Raw genomic sequence first — 26143 nt, 5'->3', positions numbered from 1 at the left:
AGCAAAGCCTCCTTTCCCTCTGGGACCGGCTTTTAATGAGTGTGAGAGAGAAGTTTGTACACAGAGAGAGAATGCAGGAGCACCACCGTAGGATGCGCTGGAAGACCCTTGAGGAAGGGATCCAGCAGCTTAGAGAGACAGCAGTATTAGAGGTACTCTTTGGGAGGGATGGACAGCATGACAATGACCCTGACAAGGTCAAGTGCACAGGGCAGATGTTATGGAATCTGGCAACCTTGGGTCCATCTCAATATACCACCTACATAGCAATGATTAATGCTGATAACCATCCAGAGACAGTGTGTTCTATTGCCAACAAACTCAGAAATTTTGAGAGCATGATGAATGGCCCAATGCAGGCTAATGTCTCTGCCGTGGCCAGGGACCTCCAACAGGTCGAAGATAGGATGAGGGATATGAGGGAGGAGATGATGGAGGAGATGAGGGAGGTGAGGGAGGAGGTGAGGAAGATCAGCGTAGCAGCAGTACGAGTCACAGGCCCCAAAGTCAGAGCTTCACGTCCCCCAGCAAGGGAGAGAGGGTACACCTCACGAGCTGACCTGTGGTTTTTCCTGCGAGACCATGGGGAAGACATGGGAAAATGGGATGGGAAACCCACTTCTGTCCTGGCAGCACGGGTGCGTCAACTCAGGGAGGGAAATGCTAACCGAGGGAGCCACACTAAAATGAAGGTAGCCTCAACCTCCCACAAGCAAGGTGCAGGGTATCACAGCAAGGAGGATGTTCTGTCAGATCCCCTGGAAGGAACCTCCACTATGTATGCCCAGGAAAGAAATAATAACCAGGGCTAGAGGGGCCCTGCCTCTAGCCAGGGAGAGGCATGGGATGACAGGATCTATTGGATAGTGTGGGTGCGATGGCCTGGCACGTCAAAGCCACAGAAACATAAAGTGTTAGTTGATACTGGTTCACAATGCACCCTGATACCATCAGAACATGTGGGGAAGGTACCTGTTCCCATTGTTGGGGTGACGGGGGGGATCACAGGAATTCACGTTGCTGGAAGCTGAGATTAGCCTGACAGGGAAGGGGTGGCAGAAACATCCAATTGTAACTGGCCCAGGGGCACCGTGCATTCTAGGCATAGACTTCCTCAGGAACGGCTACTACAAAGACCCAAAGGGGTTCAGGTGGGCTTTTGGAATAGCTACTGTAGAGACAGAGAGCATTAAGCAGTTGAACACCTTGCCTGGACTGTCAGAAAACCCCTCTGCAGTAGGACTCCTGAAAGTGACTGAGCAACAGGTGCCAATTGCCACCATGACAGTGCACCGCCAGCAGTACCGGACAAATCGAGATGCTGTGATCCCCATCCACAAAATGATCCGTGATCTAGAGAGCCAAGGGGTGGTCAGCAAGAGCCACTCACCCTTCAACAGTCCTATCTGGCCTGTGCAGAAATCTGATGGAGAATGGAGACTGACTGTGGACTATCGGGCATTGAATGAAGTGACTCCACACTGAGTGCTGCCGTGCCGGACATGCTGGAACTCCAGTACGAGCTGGAGTCCAAGGCAGCAAGGTGGTATGCCACCATTGACATTGAAAATGCATTCTTCTCCATTCCTTTGGCAGCAGAGTGCAGGCCTCAGTTTGCTTTCACCTGGAGGGGCGTGCAGTACACCTGGAACCGACTGCCCCAGGGGTGGAAGCACAGCCCCACCATCTGCCACGGACTGATCCAGGCTGCACTGGAGGGGTGTGAGGCTCCAGAACATTTGCAGTACATCGATGACATCATTGTGTGGGGGAACACAGCAATGGAGGAATTTGAGAAAGGAGAGAAGATCATCCAGATTTTGCTGGGAGCCAGTTTCGCCATTAAAAAGAGCAAAGTCAAAGGACCTGCCCGAGAGATCCAGTTCCTGGGAGTGAAGTGGCAGGATGGACGGCGCCAGATCCCCACTGAGGTCATCAATAAGATCACTGCAATGTCCCCACCAACAAGCAAGAAGGAGACACAAGCTTTTCTAGGTGCTATCGGCTTTTGGAGAATGCACGTCCCTGAGTACAGCCAGATTGTCAGCCCTCTCTACCAGGTCACTCGCAAGAAGAACGATTTCCGTTGGGGCCCTGAACAACAGCAAGCTTTTGCCCAGATCAAACAGGAAATCGCTCATGCAGTGGCCCTTGGCCCAGTCAGGACAGGACCAGAGGTAAAGAATGTGCTCTACTCTGCAGCTGGGAATCATGGTCTGTCCTGGAGCCTTTGGCAGAAGGTGCCTGGTGAGACCCGAGGCCGACCCCTGGGATTCTGGAGCAGAAGCTACAAAGGATCTGAAGCCAACTACACTCCCACAGAGAAGGAAATCTTGGCTGCCTATGAGGGAGTTCAAGCTGCCTCAGAGGTGATTGGCACAGAAGCACAGCTTCTCCTGGCACCCCGACTGCCAGTGCTGGGGTGGATGTTCAAAGGAAAGGTTCCCTCTACTCACCACGCCACCGACGCCACATGGAGCAAGTGGATTGCCCTCATCACGCAGCGCGCCCGTATTGGTAACCCAAATCGCCCTGGGATTTTGGAGACAATTACGAACTGGCCAGAAGGTGAAGATTTTGGTCTCGCTGATGAAGAGGAGCAGAAGCAAGTGACCCGGGCTGAAGAAGCTCCACCGTACAACCAGCTGCCAGCAGATGAAACACGCTACGCCCTTTTCACCGACGGTTCCTGCCGCATTGTGGGGATGAACCGGAAGTGGAAAGCTTCCGTATGGAGCCGCACACGTCAGGTTGCATAAGCTACCGAAGGAGAAGGTGGATCGAGTCAACTTGCTGAACTCAAAGCTGTTCAGCTGGCCTTGGACATTGCTGAGAGAGAGAAATGGCCAAAGCTCTACCTTTACACTGATTCGTGGATGGTAGCCAATGCTCTGTGCGGTTGGCTGGAAAGGTGGAAAAAGGCTGACTGGCAACGTAGAGGAAAACCAATCTGGGCTGCTGATGAGTGGAAAGACATTGCCACTCGGGTGGAGAAGCTCCCCGTGAAAGTCCGTCATGTGGATGCCCATGTTCCCAAGAGTCGGACTAATGAAGAACACAGGCACAATAAGCAGGTAGATCAGGCTGCACAGATAGAGGTCTCAAAGATAGACTTAGATTGGGAACACAAGGGAGAACTGTTCCTGGCTCGATGGGCCCACGATGCCTCAGGCCATCAGGGCAGAGATGCCACCTATAAGTGCGCACGAGACCGAGGGGCGGATCTAACCATGGACAGCATCTCTCAGATTACTCATGACTGTAACACGTGCGCTGCCATCAAACAGGCCAAACGGGTGAAGCCCCTCTGGTATGGGGGGCGATGGTCCAAATATAACTACGGAGAGGCCTGGCAGATTGACTATATCACACTGCCTCAGACCCGCCAGGGCAAGCGCTACGTGCTGACCATGGTAGAAGCCACCACTGGATGGTTGGAGACCTACGCTCTGCCCCATGCCACTGCTCGGAACACCATCCTGGGCCTGGAAAAACAAGTCCTCTGGAGACATGGTACCCCTGAGAGAATTGAGTCAGACAATGGGACTCATTTCAAAAATAGCCTTATAAACACCTGGGCTAAAGAACATGGCATCGAGTGGGTGTACCATATTCCCTACCATGCACCAGCGGCTGGGAAAGTCGAACGGTGCAATGGTCTGCTTAAAACCACCTTAAAGGCACTTGGTGGGGGGACTTTCAAGAACTGGGAGATCAATCTACCAAAGGCCACATGGTTAGTGAATACCCGAGGTTCCACTAACCGAGCAGGCCCTGCCCAGTCAGAGCCCATGGGAGCAGCAGATGGAGATAAGGTTCCAGCGGTACACCTGAGAGGCATGTTAGGGAAAACTGTCTGGGTGAACTCTGCTTCCAGCAAAGACAATCCTGTTCGTGGGGTGGTTTTCGCTCAAGGACCAGGTTGCACTTGGTGGGTGATGCAAAAGGATGGAGAGACCCGATGCATACCCCAAGGGGACCTTGTTCTAGGGTGATCTATATATGATACTGTGCCTGTAACTACATGTACGTATATAATTTAAAGGTTTCAATATGATGTAGCATGATGGCATGGAAAAAATTCGGGGTGGATAATGTTGGGGGTTGAGTGTGTTTCTGTTACTGTGTCAATTGAAAGAATTTTTCCCATTATCATGCCAATGGAGCTGGCCGGGCTACACCCAGGGTCCCTGATGGGTCCAGACAAAGGGGTGGGTGGGGACGGCCCCGGAGGGGCCTCTGAGGCTTCCAGGAGGGCACTCGCGTTTCCGGCGAGCCGGGAGGAGGACGCCTGGGATCGTTCAGCCACGCGGCCGAGCACAGCAGAGCCAGACCCTCTGCGATCACCTGCCCTGCATCAGCCCCGTTCCAGCCTCCTGCCTCTGCGGACACAGCTGATCACCCGGACACACACGGTGAGCGAGGAGCCGCCGCTGCAGCCCGTTCCCGCCCGGGACCGGCGTGGCCACTGCTGCCCCTCCCCCCTCCTTCCTGCCTTTGTTCCCACCTGCCTTTCAGCAGATCCGGGCTCTGGACTAAGCACAGAGACAGCGTGCTTGCATCTAAAGGGACTGACACCGAGTTACCTATTTCGTTCTGTTAGCAATTTTAACTGTTATTGTTTTCTGTTTGTATAGTTAGATATATTAGTAAAAGAGCTGTTATTCCCACCCCCCTTATCTCTGCCTCAGAGTCCTTGATTCAAACAATCATAATACTTGGGGGAGGGGAGTGGAACCAAAGTCTCTATTCCAAAGGGAAACTTCTGCCCCTACTGGCAGACACCTGTTCTTTCAAACTAGGACACACAGGGACCAATCCCCTGCTCAACTCCTTCCTCCAGGCCTTCATGTGCTTCCAACCAGTTTAGGACAGTGAGACAGCAGTGTTTCATCAGCCAAATGATGTGCAGACTCCACTTGATGCTTGAATGCCAGAAACAGAAATGGCCCAACAGACTGGGAAGAGTGAAACAAAGAGGGGAAAAAAGAATAAGGCCTGAAGAATATTTCTTGAAAAACTTCCATCTGGAAGCTGAAAGGATACCACAGTATATACCATGATATACACAGGGCTTAGATATCCCTCCTTTAACAATGCCTTGTCTTCTTAAAAATCTACAGCTTAGCTGTCAGACTGAAGCATACCAGGAAGTAAGGCTGATGGAAAAAGGGCAGGATAAAAAGTCTGTCTTGCCATACATAACATTGTTAAAAATAAAAATAACATATTTCTCCATGGAAGAGACAGGGCTAAACAAAAAATAAATGCTCTGGGGCACTTAATAAGGACATGTAAGCTGCTGGGAAGACACTTTCAAGTCTGAGGCTTTCACATGGAGCCTTCTCCTGTCCATCATTTCTGCCTGATGTCCTCTTTGTCACACCCTGATTGCCACTGATTCCCCCTCTCAGTAAGTTTCTGCTGAATATATCAAGCATCAGAAAAAATGCAAACAATCTTTTACACAACTAATGCTATCAGTCCATCTGTTCCCTATCTCCTCTCAAATCTACCGTATCTAGAAAAGTGCAAAAAGTATTAAGGTATCTAGGGTGCTGAATGGAAGTAACTTCATAGTTTTAATGGAAATTTCTAAAACCATATTATCTAAATTAATATCCATTCCAAAAATCTTCATTATCAACAGCTTTACCTCTTCCTTAGATCTCCCTGTTCTGCACTGGCCTTTTTTCAAACATGGGAGTGTTACTCCACTTGACACAGTATATTTTCCTTTTGGAAAGCTGACAAGTTAAAATACACTTGGAAACAAATTCTGCACAATGTCACTAACCCTTATCTGCCTTTCCTGAGGGCATTCTAGCACTGGGAAATGCTAAGGCAAAAAGCAAGAGAGAAGACAATGTTGGGGAATAATGACTACTATTTCTGAGCCATCTCCAACTGTGTGTTGAGCTACAGATGGTACTAGCATTATGCTTGCAAAATTCTCATGGGTCAAAAGCTGATGCCGCTTTTTACAAGCCCATAAGAATACCTTGCATTGACAAAACCTGTAAGACCTGCTATTTACATTTCAATTGAAGAAAATGTAATATTCATTCGGTTATATTGATCACTTAAAAAATAATACTATTTTCCCTTGACAGAAAGATACAGTAAAGAAACCAGAACTTATGCCTAGAAGACCTAGACAATCTCCTTTATGCTAAACTGAAGCTGGAAGCTGTGGTTCAAAGTGTGGAAAGGAGAATTGCACACTCCTGCAAAGGAAACATGTTATCCCAGATTCAGCCTGAATGTATACATCAGAGTGTGACCTCTGATAGTACAGTGTCCAGTATATATCAACTCTTGTCTAGTACTCTTCTGCAAGGAGCACAAGGCAAATATTATGCAGAGTGCCAAGGTCCAAGGGTAGTAGCAGTCCTCACCTTGTACATAAGAACTTGAGATGAGCTAATCTCAAGGGGAAGGCAAACCATATGCATTCCAACTACTGGGATACTCTACTGTGTTTTGTTACACAATTAAATAACTGACATTTTGCTGAATCATTAAAAAGGTATGAACTCAAAGGATGCTCTCAAAGAGTTTTAAATGCTGCTTGGAAACATCTCCAAAAAGCTGCCTTAGCTTCTCTTTCTGTGTACAGCACTGGAATTATAAATAAAAGAGGTTTGTTTTACCATTTTAAAAAAATGCATCCAAAATTGAGCAACTGAATTACCTAATATATTTCTAAAGATGGAATAAAATTTAAATAATATCACTGGGAGCTGTTACATTTCAGCTCTTTGGAAAAATACATTATTTATATTCTACTGCTTAACTACAGTTCTACTAGCCTAATTTAAAGTACTCAAAGGAATGTTCAGTATGTTTTTAACTGTTCATTCTTATCTACATGTTCCTTTTTATCTAGGTTTCTTTAATGCTTCAGTTGCTCACAAATATAAACCAAAACACTTGGAGTTTGCAAAAAAAAACCCCAAATACAAAAGAAAACAAATTACATGGATCAAATTCATTAAATTATATTCTGCATGAAGTTCACCTTTTTATCTTGCTCATGATTTCCTAAGTCCAGTTAACTGCAAAGACTTCTTTAACTGGTCTTATTACCTGTGTTACTGATGTGATTATCCTCCTATTCTCTCTGTTCTGTATCTTATTATTGAAATGAAAAAGTATTTTTCCTGCTTAGTGCTCATTGGCAAACACCTCATGGTTATCAAAACCATCACTTGCTGGATTGCTGCTGGAGCTCACTCAGAGGTCAAAGTGAGTCTGAAGACATTCAGCATCATCCTGAACAGCTCAGGCTGTGGATGGGATGATGAGGGGCACAGATCAAGAAGTGTTTTTAGCTCCTCTGACCAATCCTCTGGAACTTTGTGCTGTAAATCAAAAATAAAACCCCACAAAAGCACCTGAATAGTTCATCTGCAAAACAGACTGGCAATCATCTTAATAAAGCTACAGGAAAGACAGTAAGAGAAATAAAGGCCAGGAAAAAGACATGAAGACAGAGAAAACAAAATAATAAATGACTGCTCCAGTTCTATGTGATATTTCTTCACTGCGAGAGAAATGAGAGTTCAACAATTTCAAAGGAAAATATATACATGGTTTAACCATCTTCCTCTCTTTTGTAGCTGTATAGCTTGAAAGAGAAGTGCTCTGGTTTTCTTTCTTGAGAGCTATCATCACTTCTCTTACCCCAGAGATATGCACTAGCAACTAAAGCAGTGATAATGGAAACACCAATGGTTGTACATATGAAAATATCTGGCAAACACAACACTGCATGCAGTACAGAGGAACATTTATCACATGCTTGACTGAACAGCCACACAAAATCTTGAAACATCAACAAATAAATTACAAAGTATGGAAAATGCTTAGGACAAATTACTGTAATTAACATTTAAGGCTCAATTTGAACCTTTGCATACATGAAGGAAGTAAAATATAAGTGCCACAGAAAATATGACACTGAGATTAATCCAGATATCAGTACATAGTACTCATGCCAATTCTAGAAGTGAACCTTGTATACATACACACAACATGCACACGTGCTCTGAGCACATCTTGGGTGGCTGCCATAGATGAAATTTAAAAATATTAATAATAACTTTTTTAGAATACAGGTATTTTCATTCCAGACTTAGAATGTATGCTTCAATCTTCAAGTTTAAAGCCATATATAAATATGTAATACAATTATACACACAGTGTTGTATCTTTTTTAATGAAAAAAAAAAAAATAGATATTCACATGTGCAGCCACAGGTGCATGCACACACAAACATACATGAAAAGAAAGAATATGTACCTATATCTGGATATATCCCTGACATTACTATTGATGTCATAAAGCATGGAATGATTTTACAGACAAGTTGCAACACAGAGCCATAACGAGTTTCTGAATTACCAATACTCACACATAACAGAGGGCCTGATCATCAGCAGGTGCTGGAGAAGATCTAGAATGTGAAGCATACGATGCAGCATCTTTTTACAATGGTGTTAATTAATATCAATGTCTCATGCTGAATGTGAGAAGCATACTTATGTATGCAGAAGTATGAGCTGGATTCTTTTTTTCTTAATTTCCTTTTCTTTTGTCCTGTTCCACCTCCACTTCATCTATATCTAACCCAGAAAACATCTGCTATTTATTATTATCTATAGGAGTGATTATTAGTAACCATGGAAAATGGAATTGCAATTTCTCTTATTTCTTGATCAGGAATTCATCCTCCTGTTCAGTCAGGTGAATTCTAATACCGCTTTGTAATTGTCTGACAGATGTTACAAGCATTGCTGCTGAGCACAAGACACTGGCTTTATTACAGAAATATAAGACCTCCTGGCAAGTTAGAGTGAGAAGTGAAACAGAATTCATTTGGTAGGGCCACACATCTGGTTTTTTACAAACAGAAGGGAAAAAATTAAATACACAAATCTGAAACTCAGACTGCTGGTTCTCAAACTGTTCAAAACAAATATCCTTTAATAGAATTAAATAATGCTTTTACATGGCCATTAAGAACACCTTGGTGTCTTCTCTGCAAATACTATTTGCTACTGTTTAAAATGCAGCTTTGGAAGCAAAATAAATATGCTTAATCACTTTTTGGGGACACTCTGCAACCTCAAAAAAGCTCAGTCTAAAAGTTAAGGGATAAATTTTACAGTAAGGACTAAGGGGAATGATATCTCGTTGGTCATGTATGAGTGCTAGCATACCCTTGTTTTCTAAGGAAGATACCAAAGAGATTCAACTTAAATCTTTGAAACGATGGCCCTGAAATCAAAAATGCTGCAAGGTGATGTGCCACATTAGCTCCGAACTGATAAATATGGGAGAAGAACAGGAAAGGGTTGAATATCCTTCTCAGCAAATATAAAGAACTATCTTAACATGAAGCTCCTCATATCCCAATTTGTGATTTGGGATTTTATCTGCATGTTTGCATTATAAGATTTTTCTGGGATCCTGTACTGCTCCCTCAAGTTAAAAATTAAAGAAAAGTTTGATTATGCTGAATAGTTTTACAGCAAAATTAGGCAGTTCCAAAAATACTGTAATTTTTCTTGCAAGACTCCTTTAGAAGCTACCAAAGGATATGGTTTTTCTGTTTCTAAGGTGGAGAAGCTGGTTTCATTTTAAAACTTGTCATAGGAATGCAACAAAGAACAGAAATACAAAACAAAAGACAAAAAATTTGAGTAAGAATATGAATAGCAACTGCCCCTTTTCTAAAATATCTTTTAGAAAAGGGATGCCTTCTCTGGAAAATTTGAATATCCGCATCTAAGGCAAGATTTTAGTATTTCCAACATATCTAAAAAAGAATAACACTACAAAATAAAACTTGTAGTCACACAGCATAAAATACTGCAGCTATAAAGGGATAAGTATAAATAATGAACATACCTATACTTGATCACAATCTACAGCACTAAAAGAAGACTCCTCATAGAAGAATGGTGCTGCAGCATTTGTGTCTCTAAGCAGATGTACACACACATTCACATACAATCAATTTCAATCATGACAGTTGCGAGTCACAGTTTGGAAGCCTACAGTAATAACCAATGTCACACACTTTATCAACACTGACTAGCTTATACTCCTGACAGCATTACCAATAATTTAATTCATTACATGAGCATATCCCTTTATTGAAACAAGCCTACATTAAATCATAATCTTAAATGCAAGACAGCAATGGGGCAGACAAGTAAACCTAGTACCAATAGTGAAGGTACTTTGACCACCTGCTCCCAAAATACTAGGTCTCTTGCAAGCTAGAATACTTCTGAGTGCGGAAGGCCCTGCTGTCCATTCTGAACTCAGTTCTAACCAGAGTTACCCTTAACCACATTGGGACTGAACTGATTCTTTGAAGGCCTCCCTCTCAAATAAGTAGAGGCTTCTATTACCAACAACTCCATTAATCCATTTCCATATCTGACCCACTCAATGTTACCACAGGGTAAACAGAGAAAACAGCCACTAGGTTTTGAAGCTGTAAACTCAGCATTGGTGTGTCCATAGTTCTACCCACATCTTCAGGAACAGCCTTATTTCCAGATGGTCCTTGTGAGCAAAGTTAATTCCACAACTACAGCAACTAGAAAGAATTGTGCTTTAGGGCAGTTAAAATGTAAATTGTGTAAACCTGAGAAGAAACAACTTTCTCAAGTAGATTTCTCAAAACTTGTATTCATTATTGGAAATTTAAAACTACTACTACCAAGAGCAGACAGTTATCACAACAGCAACAGCTCATTCATATGTACTAATAAAAAATTGGAGGTGACTACAAAAAACAGTGTTTCTACTGCTTGTCATGGATATATTTTAAGCATTAATTTTCTGCATTAACATCATATTTCATACTTTCTATCTGGCACCCAAATCCAAAATCCATTAAAAAAACTGAACAAAATTACTTGTGCAATGGTCATGACAGTCCACCTTCAAGAACCTCAAACATCTTGAGAAAATTTTAAGAGTCATCCTATGAGCGCAAAATTCTGTCTAATCCTACTCTTTCAATAAAACTAGGCAGAGCAGCAATAATGATGATTCTCATGAAAGTGATTTCTAAGAATATCTGAAGCTTCTCACGCAAATAATCTCGTCTTTGAAATCCATGGAAATGTAATCTAAATTATCCACCTGATGCTGCAACTTAAAGGTAAATTGATGTGTAACAACAACATTTTCATTTCAAATACCTGCCTGAATTAAAGAAAAATTGATTATCAGTTTTTCCTTACCATAATTCATCATCTAGTTTTACCTACTTTATGTCTGGTCCAATGAGTGAGTGTCGTCTCAGCATAGCCCGGGCTTGTGCATTGGTTAAATTAGTGGTAGACTCTTCATTAATGGACAGGATGCAGTCCCCCACACCAATCCGTCCATCACGACTTATTGAGCCTCCATGGATAACACTGCGAACTATCATTCCCAAACCATCTTTATTGGAACTTACTGTCATCCCTACAGAAAAAACACATGAAACAGTTAATGTCTTTGAGCCACAGATCTGGATACCAAAATAAAAAATGTAACCTGGAGCACAGCGAAAGGAAAAGTCAGCCGACCTACCAGTACCACCAAGCCTATATATGTTGCTCTTACTCTCCCCCTTTGAGACAGCAACTACAAATCACAGCAATTTTATCTTGTTGTCAGTTCACATATGTAGCTCAATACAAGAAAAATGAAGACTATGGAATATTTAAGCAAAAAAATACGAAAGATAATGAATTTGCTTAAAAACTATCTAAAATCATCACTCCTCTAATGGCTCACTGAGTTTATACACATTTCCCTCTTGTTTATGACAACTCTCTTTGGAAAGAAAGTGAAATGATTAAACAGGTAATTAATAGGACAAAACATATACACACTTATTTTCAACAGAAAGCATGAATCAGATACCACTGAGATGGTGCCCTTGCCTTCCCACTCTCCTATGTGGGCCATAGCTCAGACCCTGAAGAGCACCCTGTCTTCTGTGAAAGCCTGCATAATGCCAACGGGATATAACCAATATTTTAGTTAAATCAGTATTGTACCTGTGGCAGAGAAGGATATTGCTTCTTAATATTATCCACTTTCTTTCCAGTAATGGGAAATAAGACATATATGCTCTTGACCCCTCCTCTCCCATGGGGAACCTATAGGGACTGACTTATGATGGTCTTCATGTGTTATCATGACTCTTCCTACATACCTGAGTTATCACTGTTATCTTCAGGCAGTTGGTGCACATGAAACAGACCCTAATAACAGTTTCAGGAAAAATTTAGTTCTTCGCTAAGGCAGTGGAAACTGCTGGGCTGGAACACTTGAATTCCACCCAATGGACTTCCACTATCTTAATACTGCTTAATAAAAAATTTTATTTTTCTGAAATGTAGTTTGAAATTCTGAACCTAACTTTGCTGTTTGGTTAATAGTAGCATACATTACTGAGTGTAGTGTAATAGCATTTTAGAAAAACATCACACATACAACAGACTCCCTTTGCCTTTTTCTATGCTGACATCATTACAGATTATGTCATTACAGATTACAGAAGGCTGATGCCACACTTTGGATACTGACAGCTTCAGGTTAGAAATGCAAATGTCACTGTAAAGTTGCCAAATTTTTTGCAGAACAATGGTATGTCAGCTCTTCTGCATTTGGGTGCCTCTCACTGTAGAAAAATATCACAGTCAAAATGTTAGAATGCCAGCAATGGCTAGCATTAAAGAGCTGCTGTAAAATATGGGTGACATAGTGATATTTAAAAGGAAAAAAGAAGTGCCAGTTCTCAACTAATTTAATTGATGCAGCTCCAGCTTTCAACATCATTCATAGGTCTTGACTTAGATTTTTTTTTAAAAATGAAAGGTAAAAACAATGCAGCCACGTGTGTAAATTGGTCACTGTGTCCAGGCTGCTTCCTAGGCCAGAGCACACTCAGACCGGAAGAAAAATGCTAGTTAAAAGCCAGAAAAAATATAAACATTCACATTTGTATTTTGTACATGTCAAGACCAGTCTTATTTTTTCTGCATAAAATGTCTGCCAATATGGACCCTGCCCCAAGTTTGTATTTTCATGCCATATTATGCTTGACATGAAATTTGCTTTGATGTTCACTGCACTTAAAATACTCATACACATAAATGAAAATCTACACCACTGAATGAAGAGTTCATTGCAAAGCAACCTTTTTTTAACAAAATCAAGATGCTTCAAAATGCAATGTGACCTGCAGTTTATACAGCCTGGCAACAAGGCCAGTAAAGGCAGCAGTTAACCAAGCCTCTCATAAGATAAACTTTATACCCGTATCAGCCTTTTCTACTTGTTTCTATATTTCAGACTCTGATTTTAAACAAGATCTATTTTGAAGGATGGCTGTTTCATGAAGGTGATACATGGCAGACTGAGCATTCAACCATCAGAATGCAGTTTATTCCAGGTCGAGATGCCCACTGAAATACAGCACCACGGCTGCAAAAAAGTGACACCCATCTCTGCACAGCAAGGAAACCCTAACTTAGGACTGTTTTTAAACATCCAGTTCTGTGGACAACAAGGAGTTACTGCTAATAGCCAGCACCCACACAAAGTCCTGCCCTACCAATCCCAGAGAGCCTTCAAGATATGCATTTGGTGGAAAGAAACAGCACCAGGAAACTAAATCAAACTAAATGAACACGCAAACCATGAACAGGAAGGATGCATCACTGCCTTTCAACTCAAAGCCTTGCTGGCGCGGGCTCTGGGAGGGTTCTATTCTTGTTCTCCCCCTCACACTGCCCAGGGCCACACCTGAGAGCAGGATAGAACAGTGAAAATATTATCATCTGTTGTTTGTGCTCACTTCAATATGTGTTTCTAGTCAGTATGCCCAGGAAGTTACAGATTGCAGAAATCTAAAAACTTTGAACTTCACTATAAAATGATAATATATTTAAGCCAAAAATACTACCCATTAAATTTATCAGTGACATGATTTTCAGAAACACTGAGGCACTTTAGATTCAAGTACAAATTTGAGGCAAGGAAGCAAGCAGCTTTTTCAGCCCATTTTGACCATCCTCAGGAAGCGAGACCATTTTGTGTTTACAAATATTTGAAAGTCTCATCTGCAGCTCTTTGATCATAGTGTTCTTCTACAGCATTCCTTGGCTATATCTTGTTTTTTTCACTATATTAGTACATTGAAAAACAGTGCATTAAAACTGTTCTGTTAACATTTAGGAAAGACTAAATTCCTTTATGGGATGAAAAATTCTCAGTGAGGCTGCACATTTCACTTTTTTCTTCACAGTGACAGGAAATGGATCCAGTGCCATCACAGTCAAACAGCACAAGAACAGCAAAGAATGAATATTTTGTCCCCACTAAATGAAAAATATTTAGTTTTTACTAATAAAACATGGAACATACAAAGGAACCCAAAAGCCATATTCCTGAACAATTTACAAAAAAAGTTCACTAACTTACCTAGGCTTGAATTGCCTTTTGCAATAGTAATAGTCTTCTCATACATGTTTTTGACTGAATTTGAGAGTGTGGAACTTCCCTCCAAAGGTAGTGGGCATCTCTTCTCCATTAAAAGCAATTGATCCTAATGTAAGGGAAAACAACACCAATTCTGATTGCCAACATAAAAATATGATTGGTCATACTGATCTCAACTCCTTTTGCTTTACACAAAAGCAATGCACATAATTAAGTCAGATTCTATACAGTCTTTGGAAAAGTCAGTTCATTAAATTAACATGATGATTGCTGTTTTCATTCAGGCAATATACCAAATGTATCACAAAGCGTAATTTTAATTTAGGGACATAGAAATTAGTAGAAGGAATTGAAGGGCTTCAGATTAATTCACTACAGATGTCTGACAATTGGCAGTACTAAAGTAACAAATTTTCTAGGAAATTACAGCTCTTTTAAGCATTTCTCAATAAATCACTGAATAGAATAAGAAACACATGTTACAGTGACTGTCATATAAGGGAAAATTATGTTTTCCCACTGCAGCATCACAGGTCAGTTTGCAAACTGAACTGCACAGGCTGGCAAGAACACCATGATGGTAAGACACTCACACCACCCTCCTTGGCTTCCTAGGCCCAATTCCAGCTGCGCACCTTGAACTCATGCCCCTGAGAAGGTTAACAAGGGCTAAGAAAACTCCCCTATCCTGCCCAGGGTGTATACTGTGGTCCACCAGTATCTAATGATGCAAGGCCTGGGAAGACTTGGATATACCTTGTACTGTCAACCTCCGAGAAAATACTATCCTGATAACATAATGATGTCCTATTTTGGAAATGTCTGTATCCCAAAGTTTTGATGTGAGCTAACACATCTGAAGGACATTAATAATCAAAGAAATATACATAGCTAATGGCCTGTAACAATTCCTGCAGGAAATTATTCGATGTAATTACAGGCTTCTTGTATGTTTTTTTTTTAATTATTGTTAAAAAAAAGAGAGGCAAATTACTTTTTCACTGGGATCAAGCTGTGTAGTGGTAGCAAGGTTTGTATTTAGTATAATTTCTGATGCTGTCTGAGATCCAGTCCACGTTGCTGCATTTTCACTTTCATTTTGGTTGATATCCGAAACCTCCAGAGTCAGAAGATCTGTAGTAGTAAAATCACTTGCAGTTTCCAGGCTACTATCCGGTACAGACTTTTCATCTCTCAGTCTCTGATTCAGATTCATGTTGTACAGATTCTTCTCAGATACATGGAAATCAGCTGCAGCATTTGGGCATTCCTCTCCAACAGACTGTTCAACACAGGAGACAATGAGCAATCACCATTCATTTGTAGTATAATTCAAAACCACATGTCATGCTAAAATCTTGAATGAAAACTAATCTCACAGAATTTAAACATACTACTGAGCAGCAAGATCCACCTCATTGCAATTCCCTAAAAGCATTCATTCTACTATAAAATGAACTTGAGTTTTTTGACAATTTTGTCTGTTGAATAGTACCAGAAATCAGTAAAACAAGTTACTAACTCTATCTTGAATAACTCCAGTAAGTTTTTAAAATTAAAGCATCCACTTGTTTTTCAGTGAAAACTGAAAAAACTTTGCAAGACTAATGTATTTAATTTCAGCACACTCAGCAAGCAAAGAGCAATTTCAGGCAGCTCAGACAATAAGAACGCAATGTTATCATCCATTTAACTGACCAGAAACGTATTAAAATTTCTCTTCCTCAGAAAGACTGACAAGTAAAAACTTGGTCAAGCCTCAGCAAAAGGTGAATGTGGGGAATTTGAAACGTGACAACAATGAAAAAAAATAATGCAATGGCAAAAACTTAGCAGTTAATAATTTTTGCAAAGCTGCCAATTATGGCTGCATTAGTAGGACTAAGCTCTCTACATATTTGTTTAGACTTCCAAGATTCTGAGGCCCTGCCTTTGAAATGTTTCAAGGTATTTCAATAATCACAACACTCTGGAAAAGACAAAAAACTTCAAACATTCTCTAGCTGACCTTTTAAAGGTAAGTTATTTTAAAAACATGTAGGCCATTACATTTTAAGAAGATATATCAAAGACTTTTAAGTTTAGGACTTAGAGGGTCTGTATGAATATTAGGGATCTTTTTCTGAAATGCAATAAAAGAACTCAAAGTCAACTACCTCAATCTGTCTTAGTTGTTATCCACTGGTCCTATTAATTGTTCTACTGCTTCTCCAAAAAGCTGGGGAGACAAGCTTCCTAGGATTTGGGGAAATTCTGCAACATTTTGTCTCAAGAGCTTTAGAATTCATTTTTGCCAACTTTCATGAAGTTCATACCTGCTCATTCTGTCCTCAGACAAAAATCAAAAAAGTCTTACCAGTAAATAAGTGGTTTAAGTAACAGCTGAGAAGATAATTGAGCAGAGCCTAAATATAACTAATCTGCATGATATAATCAATGACATAATTTCCTACCTTTTTGAAAACAGAATGCGATACTATAATCTATTTAAATTATTTGATAAGGTTTCAAATACAGGGACATCTACTTTTAAGTCTGTTTTGTAGCAAATTTCCAGATCAGAGAAAACAAGCTCAAATCACACTCAACATTTATTTCATATGCCATATACATATTGCATCATATACTCATTTTTATTTTTGTTTCACTTAAGGAAAAGCCAATGCAGCAATTTATAAGGATAAACACTATTCTATGAATTCATATCCATAGTAATATGTGGCTTCACTAGAGCATCTGCATTATTTTAAGTATGTTTTCCAGCACCTATTTTAAATGTGACACCAAAGTGCCACTCAGAATCCACCAACTGCCCTGTAGCCAGAAATAACTAAAATATCTCTCTGCATTCATCACAGCATCAAATGGTGATATTTTAATTCTTACTGCATTTCACTAGCTTCAAAATTCTTAATGAATGGACAGATTTTTCCACTACATTAGCTTTCTGAATCACGAAAGGTTACTTGATAAGAACTTAATAGTCACTTCATACTGGTGTACAGCGATGAACACTGAAAAGTCAGGACCATGGCATGTAAACCAAAGCTATCTTTAAGTCAACGGTGAAAATAACTAAACACTTTCTAGAGCCTCAGTGTGATATATAATGTAAATCCAGTCTCTATCTCACAAAACACTCCTAAGCATGTAAAATGCATAATCCACTTAAGTAACAATTACGGAGTTAAACAATGCAAGCTGTCCCACTGGCACAGCAGAGATGTGCTCTTCTGTGGATTAGGAGAAACCATTAGAAGATGAATCTAGCTTTCTAACCAGCACCTCATAAGGGCTAAACATGTTCCAGAAAGGTTAATGGGAGTTACTGCAGCTCAGTTGCGGCAGAAAAAGCAGCAGCTACTCTATTCAAGACCACAGACTGAAAACCCAGTGATTTTCAATGAAGACTGCTAGGAGAATGGAATTGGAAAGCTCTAGGTTAGTGAAATAGATCAAGATTTAACAGAAAAAAAAAGAACATGAAAAATCACAGAAAGAAAGAAAAAAAACACAATCAGATCATTATGGGTATGTAACCAAGAACCAAAGAAGCTACTGATTTTATTAATACTCTTAAATTATTTTTTACCTTACCTCAAATTTATTAGCAGGGTTTTGATATATATGGATTTACTTATAATTACAACAACAATAATTCAAAAGCATTCAAAACCACAGAAACATACTAATTATAAAGCATAAAAGCAAAAATCAGGATGAAAGTTTACTCTTGCTTGTCATACTAAAATCTAGAGCAACAGAGTAATTTTGTGTTACTACTCTTTACTATGCTTTGAATGACCATTTTATTTTTCTAGCAGACTGCTCCACCACATCCTTACTACTACAAACATTTCACCATACCCTGGCGAAATCATGCTCCGTCTAGCAAAAATGCAAGCTTTGCGCCTTCTATCTGTTTCGCTCTTCAACAAAGACATCTCAAAGACATCAGCACTACTCTAAACAAAATTTTACCCTGGTAGCAAATACAGTATTTTAAACCAGGATGACACAGATTTATATCTGATAATACAGCCTGCTCACACTTAAAATCAAAGCTTGCCATCAATAAAACCAGCCCGGATTTTACCTTTGGAGTTGATAACGGAAGAGAGAAGCCGTTGTTCACCTCACTGCTACAGGCACTGTCATGCAGAGCTGTCACTGAATCCTGGAAGACGTCTCTCTCTAGAGAATACTGTGATTCAAAGGTGGACTCATCCGCTAGATCTGCCTCACCAGAGTCCACCTAACAACAAAAGCAATTCAATCAGCCAGGCTGTTGCCATCACACCACATAAGCCCCAAACACATGCACACCAGCCACTACACACTGATACTTTTCTTCTTTTTTGTTCCATGTTTTAGATTGAAATTGAATTTGCACAGTGCAGTAGGAAAATTTTCTGCTTACAGTAAATCTGTGTTACTACTTCTTCAAAGGTTGCAAAGAATATCTGAAATAAAGCAAGAGTCTGAACCAGAGTAAATTGTGGGGCTGAGGCATGCTCATAACTAGTAAGAGAGGTACAAAGTGTTGGGAAAAATTCTTCTGTACTTCTTGATGCCTATATTTCTTTGGGGCTTTTATTTTCTTTTTAATTTTCTTTTACAAAAATCAGCACAGAAAAAATTGAGTTTCACTTGGTGCCACATATCAACAATGTTCCCTTGAGTCAACTTTGGCTCAGTTATTTTTATACTCTTTTAGAAACAATGTAGAAACTGCAGTGCTTTAAAGTGCATTTATATGAAAAATTCATTATGTAATTTTTTAAACAGATTTTAAATTACTTGGCTTTTGACAACAAGCTTACTATGGGCATTCCTATATTCCTATTTCTCTTACATGAGAAATAAAATTATTAAGAGTTTCAGATATTGATATGAGTTGTTTTTTTGCCTTTCTTTAATGAAATATAGTTCTTCCATGACTCATATTCTTTTAAATATTTTATTCTAAAGAATAAAATTAAGCTTTAAATCCCTAATTTATAGTGCTTTATACACTACACTTTGATTAATATTTCATCTCCCCAGCAGAGCTCAAGAACATAGTGCAGGCTAACAAAAATGATCACTGGGTTAAGAGCCATGCCCATATCATCAACTTGTATGAAGCAGATGAGTACACCCATTTACAGAGATGGGATCTAACTTGTTTTTCAGCCCCTGCGGTTAATTGTATTATGAATCCACTATAGCAGTAGTAACTATCTGCAGTAATTCAACACATTGATTCCTTTTCAAGGTAAAAAGGATTTTTTAAAAAATTATTTCAAGCCTACAGATTTAACTGCTAATCCAAACTGCTTCTTTGCTGTAACTTACTCTCAGCTCATCTTCTTGAAAATGTGTATTTGTTTTACAAAAGCCATACCCTAAAAAAAGTATTGTGAAAATTCAGGACATATATGTAAAATCTGAGTTCAGATCTGTCTATGAAAAACAGTATCTCATATGTGCACTCTCAAAACATATCTTCAGCTGGGTGACTGCACGTTTAGTTTCTTATTTTGCACGTTTAATTAGACAACTGACAAACCTGATTGACAACTTCATTATGCATGTGTTTTCATTACTTTTTTTCAGAAGTTTTTTTTAATAGGAGCCACAGATGGAAGTAAAATTTTTTGACAATTTTAATCTGATAATTTCAACACATCTTTCTTTAATTAAAGGTTATTTAGAATATAAAACTCATGCTTCTTGTCAATGAATGGAGCCAGACAAATACTATTACCTAATTGCTAAAGGTAACAAACTGAAGAATTAAAAATATGCAGTCTTCTTTGAAGGCAAGTTATTAAGCCAGCTTGTCACCAGCAAATGTGAAAAAAAAACTAAACAACAAACCTCCTAGAAGGAGCAATGCAGAGATTATCACCCAGACAGGATCAATTTCAGGGGTTTGTTGAATTTTGAGGTTTTCTCTAATGAGCCAAATTCTGGTGTTTAGAAGCTGTTTCCCTTCTCAAGTCCCCAGAAAATGAAGGCCTAATAATTTCAACAGCAGACCCAGAGCAAAACAAACAACCATGAGAATACACATTTGGAATATATACATAAACAAGTGTATTCTAGGTTGATTGTTTTATTTTGTGGGAGGAGGGGTTGGGTTTGGTTTTTTTTGGGTTTTTTTGCTTTTTTGTAGTGCCCTAGTTCCTGTGTCTTTTTTAATCTGAGTTCTTATTGGTAACTTCTGGGCTATGTAAGGCACTGAATGCTCAGGTAAGCCGCATTGTTTGTACAAGTGAACACCTTTTGACCTTGTAAATCTCATAATCACTGATTGATGCTGAAGGCTGAAGAATATTATTAGGAGGAAGTATTTGCAGCTTTTGAAGACAATGTTCCCTGTAAGGCTGGATTACATGCAAAAAGGGAAATCAAAAACTTTCCACAGTAAAGTGATGCATTATGATACAGAGAAAAATGAGCACATGAACATTACTCTAAAAAGCTGAGATTTCCAAAGAACTGCTCAGTGCATGCAAGGACAAGTGGATAGCCATGCACTTCTGACAACATCAAAAAATATTTTTTTCCTCATCACAGGCCAGATTCACAGCTCATGCAGAAAGCTGTAATCTCTAGATGTCAGTTTCTACAAAATCAGAATCCATCCCACCTACAGTGGATGAGTAATGTGGAGACAGCAAACACCAAAAAATAAGCATGGACAGTGATAAGGCAACCCCTTTCACTACAAAATGCAAAGACTGAAAAAATCTGTGGTAAATTGGGCCACTAACCAGAGCCAGCTCAGCATGGAAGAGGGCTGCATCAGCTGGCCCCTCCTCCTCAAGTGACTGTGCAGTGTAGAAAAAGCAATCTTCCTTAGCAGAGACATAGCCCTCCTCAGGTGAAAGCTGCAGAAAGAACGAAGCTCTGAGTCGGATGAGTGGCCTGGACACAGCAGGTGCAGAGTGCATTCTGCGAGGGGGCAGGGGGCTGTTTAGAAAGGCAAATGGATTCCAGATGCAGCAAAGAGATAATTTCAATCACAGTCACAGTATTCAGTGGGTAAAGAGACAATTTCTTCTTTCAAATTTACCTGAATTGATTCAGCTTCACACCTCATTCTGAAACCCCAAGTAATGAAAAAGGCCTGACCAGGTATACCACATGTACAGGTATACCACAAAACCTACAAGTCTAGGCTCATTTTCAATCTCTGGTCTTAATAAAGATATATTGAAACTGCCATTGCACCTGCCAACAGAAAAAGAGCCTAACAGGAGAGGTCTTTATAATCTTGCTAGCCACAGAGAAAACCTGCTTGCAGGTAGGAAGACTTCTTTTATTTATTCTCTGTGTTTTATGGTTGTATCTCTCAGCCTCTGCAGGACAAAACACAATTCTGACTATAAACCAATAATTTTTTCCAACATACTTTGATAGGAGGTGCATTTGTCCAGTACTGCAAAAGAAGCAGGGATTATTGTTTAATTATTTGGCAAGCATAATACATGAAATATTGAAGTACAAATGCCATATGTATACAATTTTTGGGAACAGAAACAAAACCCCTGTGCATTTTCTATTTTAGAGTGCCATCTTCTAGAGTATGAAGTTTTGATTGCAATTAAATGGAGTCTCCAACAAAAAAAATTAATCTAGCAGAGGAAGTTAAAATGTTACTATGAAAAGCAAAGTTTCTGGGAACTTAACCAACAGCCATTCTCTCCCACTCTCCTCACAAAGTAATCTGCTAAGAATGAAAATTTGGTATCTACATCCACAAGGGTTACAAGGTTATCAATTCATGGAAAGCAAAAAATGAACCGCTAAAACTGTGCTTGAGCTTACTAACATAGAGAAAGGTATCTTCCTTGTATGTATGAACTAATGCCATTCTACCGATTTGAATTTAACCCATCAGGGATGCTTGTTCAATAGTGTTCTTACTGCTATACTGTCTCAGTGACTCTCTCAGTGATCTTTAACCTTCTTTTTCTAGTTGTTCCAGATTACCTTATAAAACCAAGCCTGAAATAACCAATTAGATGCATACAAACTGAAGACTACACACTATTACATAAACAAAGTGCACTGTTTAAATACAAAATTTTCATAGATACTTGTGAGGGACTGGAATGTTAATGGTCAATGTGTCAAACATTTGCAGAAGAAGCAGGTGCTTTGCTGACCAAAGTAAGCACACAGCTGCAAAGGGAGTGAACACTCATCATCTGAGTCTACAAGCTGGGTTTTGAGCCCCAAAAGGCAAGAGGCTGGTAAAAAGCAAATCTTGCGAGGTGGGACAGTGCTTTTTATCATGGCTATTCACAAGGACATTATCATGTCCTTTCACAAGTGGCTCAGGTGTGAAAACCCCTCTGGAGATTTGAAGACACACTCACACAAAGCCTGAAGGTATCCATGCCTTCTCATGGACTATAATTGGCACAACTATGCTAACCTGAGCGGAAGCTGCAACATCTCTAAGGAATCATAAACCATCAAAGACAGAAATGCCTCATTATCTGTGGTGGTACATGAGACACAGTAAAACTCTACCACAAGGGAGGTACTTGGGCATTCTCATCTAGCCTGAAAGTATATTAATTCACTGAACTTTGTGTCTCGTGGGTTTCCCCCATCCTGGGTGGGTCAAGACTGTGGCCAGCGCTTTGAAGGGGCATTGAAATCACCACAATCAAGTCTTGTCACTGGATGCATGGGTAGCGACTACATACCCTTCTACCCTTACCCTTTCTTTTTCTTTCTTTTCCCATATACATTTCCTGAAGTGTTATTTTTTATGCTTTTATATTGTTGCATTTCTAACAAAAATACCTACATTTTAAAATTTGCCAAGTATTATTCTATCTTAATGTTCTAAAGTTTGCAAGTAAAATTTGTTATTGAACCTCTTGCAAGTTTTGTTGTTTCTGTCACACACCACCCAGAACAAATCAAACAATCTCTCAGAGTGGAATAACAAGTGTAACAATACTATATCTTGCAAATGAAAGGAATTGGTAAATTCCACACAAATCAAATAAAAACAACTTTATGTCACTATTCCACACATTCAGAGAACAATGTAAAGTGTACACTGTACAATATTATGCCTGGCAACTTTCAGCCCTGAACGATTCTGCTGGTTTCAAGGTGCTTTGCTGTTTTCTCAGCTGCAAGTCAGATGTTCGGGGTCCTGCAATCACTGCACCACTCATATTCTACCCAGGCCATTCCTACACATAAGGTAATAGTTGGGTCACCCAGCTGTACCCCAAAAAACCACAAAATGCACGGAGAAGTCAGGATCAGCATGAATCAGCTTCAATAATATAAGAAGTACACACAAAACTCCCAAATCCTTACAGGCAATGGTTTGGCAACTCCTATTTTAACCGTTCCTGTTGGGGCTCCTTTCAGTGCTTGCACTGCTTCCTCCAGACTGCCGTTTTCCAAGTTGATATCGTTGACAAACATAAGCCGATCTCCAGGAAGAAGTCTGCCATCTTGCTCAGCCACACCCCCAGGAACTAATGAGCGAATCACAATTACAGTGTTTGCTGGATCAACAGGATCCTAATTAAATAATGGGAATAAAAATATTTAAATTTTAGTCTTTTATATCTCAAGAGAAGAATTTTTATTTTTGAGCTTTTATTAACCAGTTGCATTATTAACCAGAAGTATTGCTATCCTCTAGATGAACCTTCAGTAGGAGCAAACCGTCCTGTCTGTTCTGTCCATACATTTAGATTTCCACTTATTTTTAGTTCTTAAATGTGAAAATTATTACTCCTTTCTAAGAGTAATAGGATAATCATGTATCTCCAATATAAAATACTAGTAAATTGCACAGTGTTGTCCATGCACATCAGAAATTCATATACTTCTGACTGCAACAACAGTGTTGCAAACTTCATCCTCCTTTTTACACCCAGAGTTTGAGGACACAGGAGAGCTGGGAAAAATGTAACACATGCACTCTAGTGGAACAGATGACTTATTTTCAACACCAGTCTTATACTTCATGATTTTGCTCAACTGAGAAAGCAGTTTCCAAGAGGCAAGGTCTTGTGCATGCCTAATTAAATACTTACATAAGAGAGGAACATACCAATATAGTACTCTAACTGACAAGATAAAACAAAGTGATGTTTGCTTTTAAGAAAGAAAACTGCTTTTAAATGACCATCCTCCAATATATTGATTTTTATTAAAAAGAGTTAGTATCAAATACTAGCAGTAGGAACAAGTAATTGTGCTATAAAAATTATCACACATGCAAAATATTTGTGTGATTCTTACAGAACTATGTTCACAAGGAACATCATGTTAATACTTCCAACACACAGTTCATTTGAATGCATGAACAGAAAAAAAAAAAAAAAACCAACACAAAAATGTGTTCATGTAATAGCTTTACTGATAGCAAAAGCAGAGAAAAGCAAACATCTACAAACCAGCATGCAGCTGCAACAAGTTCCCATGTCAAGCTGAAAGGATGGGGACCATCAAAGCAACATGAAAAAGCCATGGGAACAGGGAGATTGCTGAAAGCTGGTTTGGGAGAGAAGTGTGAAGGAAGGGAGGGAGAGAGGAATGGAAGGAGGAAAGGAAGGAAGGAAGGACGGGCATCAAAAAGACTCTGAACCCTTGATGACAGCTAGTACAGCAAAAGTAATGCCATGGACAAAAAAACCACTTCCCAAGTCAAAATGCAACTAGCAGTGCTCCAAGTAGTGCTTGAGCCTGAGAACTGACATCTTCTTCATTATTTTAACAACAAATACTTACACTGTCATTTTACATGGCACTGCATTACACAATTTTTGGGGAAAAAAAAAAGAAACAAGCATCTCTAGTTGATGTGATAGTCTTCCTTACAGTTAGAAATTATGTGGACCTTTCTACAGGCCTCTCATTGTAAAAAACATGAGGAATTATTAGTATTAGTAAAAACATAATTCTCCTCAAGTTTAGTCACCGCTCCTTGAAAATGAATTGAAAATTTGATGGAAACAGCAAAATACAAATATAAATCTCCCTGTAAATTTACTATTCACAGTCTTAAAAGAAAGCAAAACTTCAGTGACTGAGTGAAATTTTTTTACTGCATATCAAAGGACAGAACATATGACAACACACAAATACTATTACATCAAAAAAAGCTTCAGAAAGCTGACTAAGTCTGTAAGACTAACTCATATTTGAAAAATATATGAAACAACTTAAGGCACTTCCCACAAGCCTTCAGTACTATTATCCATAAACAAAATCCAGTTACTAACCACATACTCACCCACTATTTCTGTTAATGTTCAGAAGAGGCTGAAGCAAAAATACGTTTTACTGTGTGCTAACATGGACTTCAAACACGCAGCTTATCTGTGAGTGAGGCTCATCTGTGATGCCTCACTGCAGAGCAACGTGAGCAACATTTTAACGAGTAGCCAAAGCTTCATAAAAGACACCTGACTGTGCCTTTATCCTTCACATTGTTACACTACACTGCTCTTCACCTCATCAGTGTGCAAATGCAAAATCTAAGCCATAGCTTAAGTGTAAGGAGTGCCCTGGGGCCATAACTTCCACCTGGAAGTTATCTTCAGATGTAAATGAATATACTCCTATGGACAAGATTCAACA

At 39.7% G+C, this 26143-nt stretch overlaps 1 protein-coding gene across 12 annotated transcripts in view; it reads right to left on the bottom strand.

The window, feature by feature from the left end:
* Positions 1-26143, bottom strand: part of MPDZ (multiple PDZ domain crumbs cell polarity complex component) — a 99330-nt gene that overhangs the window by 34955 nt on the left and 38232 nt on the right. For 7 of the 12 annotated variants that reach the window (XM_079330452.1, XM_079330453.1, XM_079330448.1 and 4 more), the window contains exons 17-23: positions 23864-24073; positions 21286-21402; positions 18621-18779; positions 15519-15806; positions 14507-14630; positions 11296-11494; positions 8418-8459 (exon numbers count right to left, since the gene is read on the bottom strand). In XM_079330452.1, the coding sequence (XP_079186578.1) occupies positions 8418-8459; positions 11296-11494; positions 14507-14630; positions 15519-15806; positions 18621-18779; positions 21286-21402; positions 23864-24073 (1139 nt within the window). The remainder of the gene's footprint in view (positions 1-8417; positions 8460-11295; positions 11495-14506; positions 14631-15518; positions 15807-18620; positions 18780-21285; positions 21403-23863; positions 24074-26143) is intronic. The other 5 variants (XM_079330449.1, XM_079330450.1, XM_079330457.1 and 2 more) reach the window with 4 other exon arrangements.

The sequence above is a fragment of the Erithacus rubecula genome (genome assembly GCF_903797595.1).
Source record: "Erithacus rubecula genome assembly, chromosome: Z".
Taxonomy (NCBI): Eukaryota; Metazoa; Chordata; class Aves; order Passeriformes; family Muscicapidae; genus Erithacus; species Erithacus rubecula.
The sequence above is the reverse complement of the archived record's forward strand: the minus strand, read 5'-3'. Positions and strand labels throughout refer to the sequence as shown.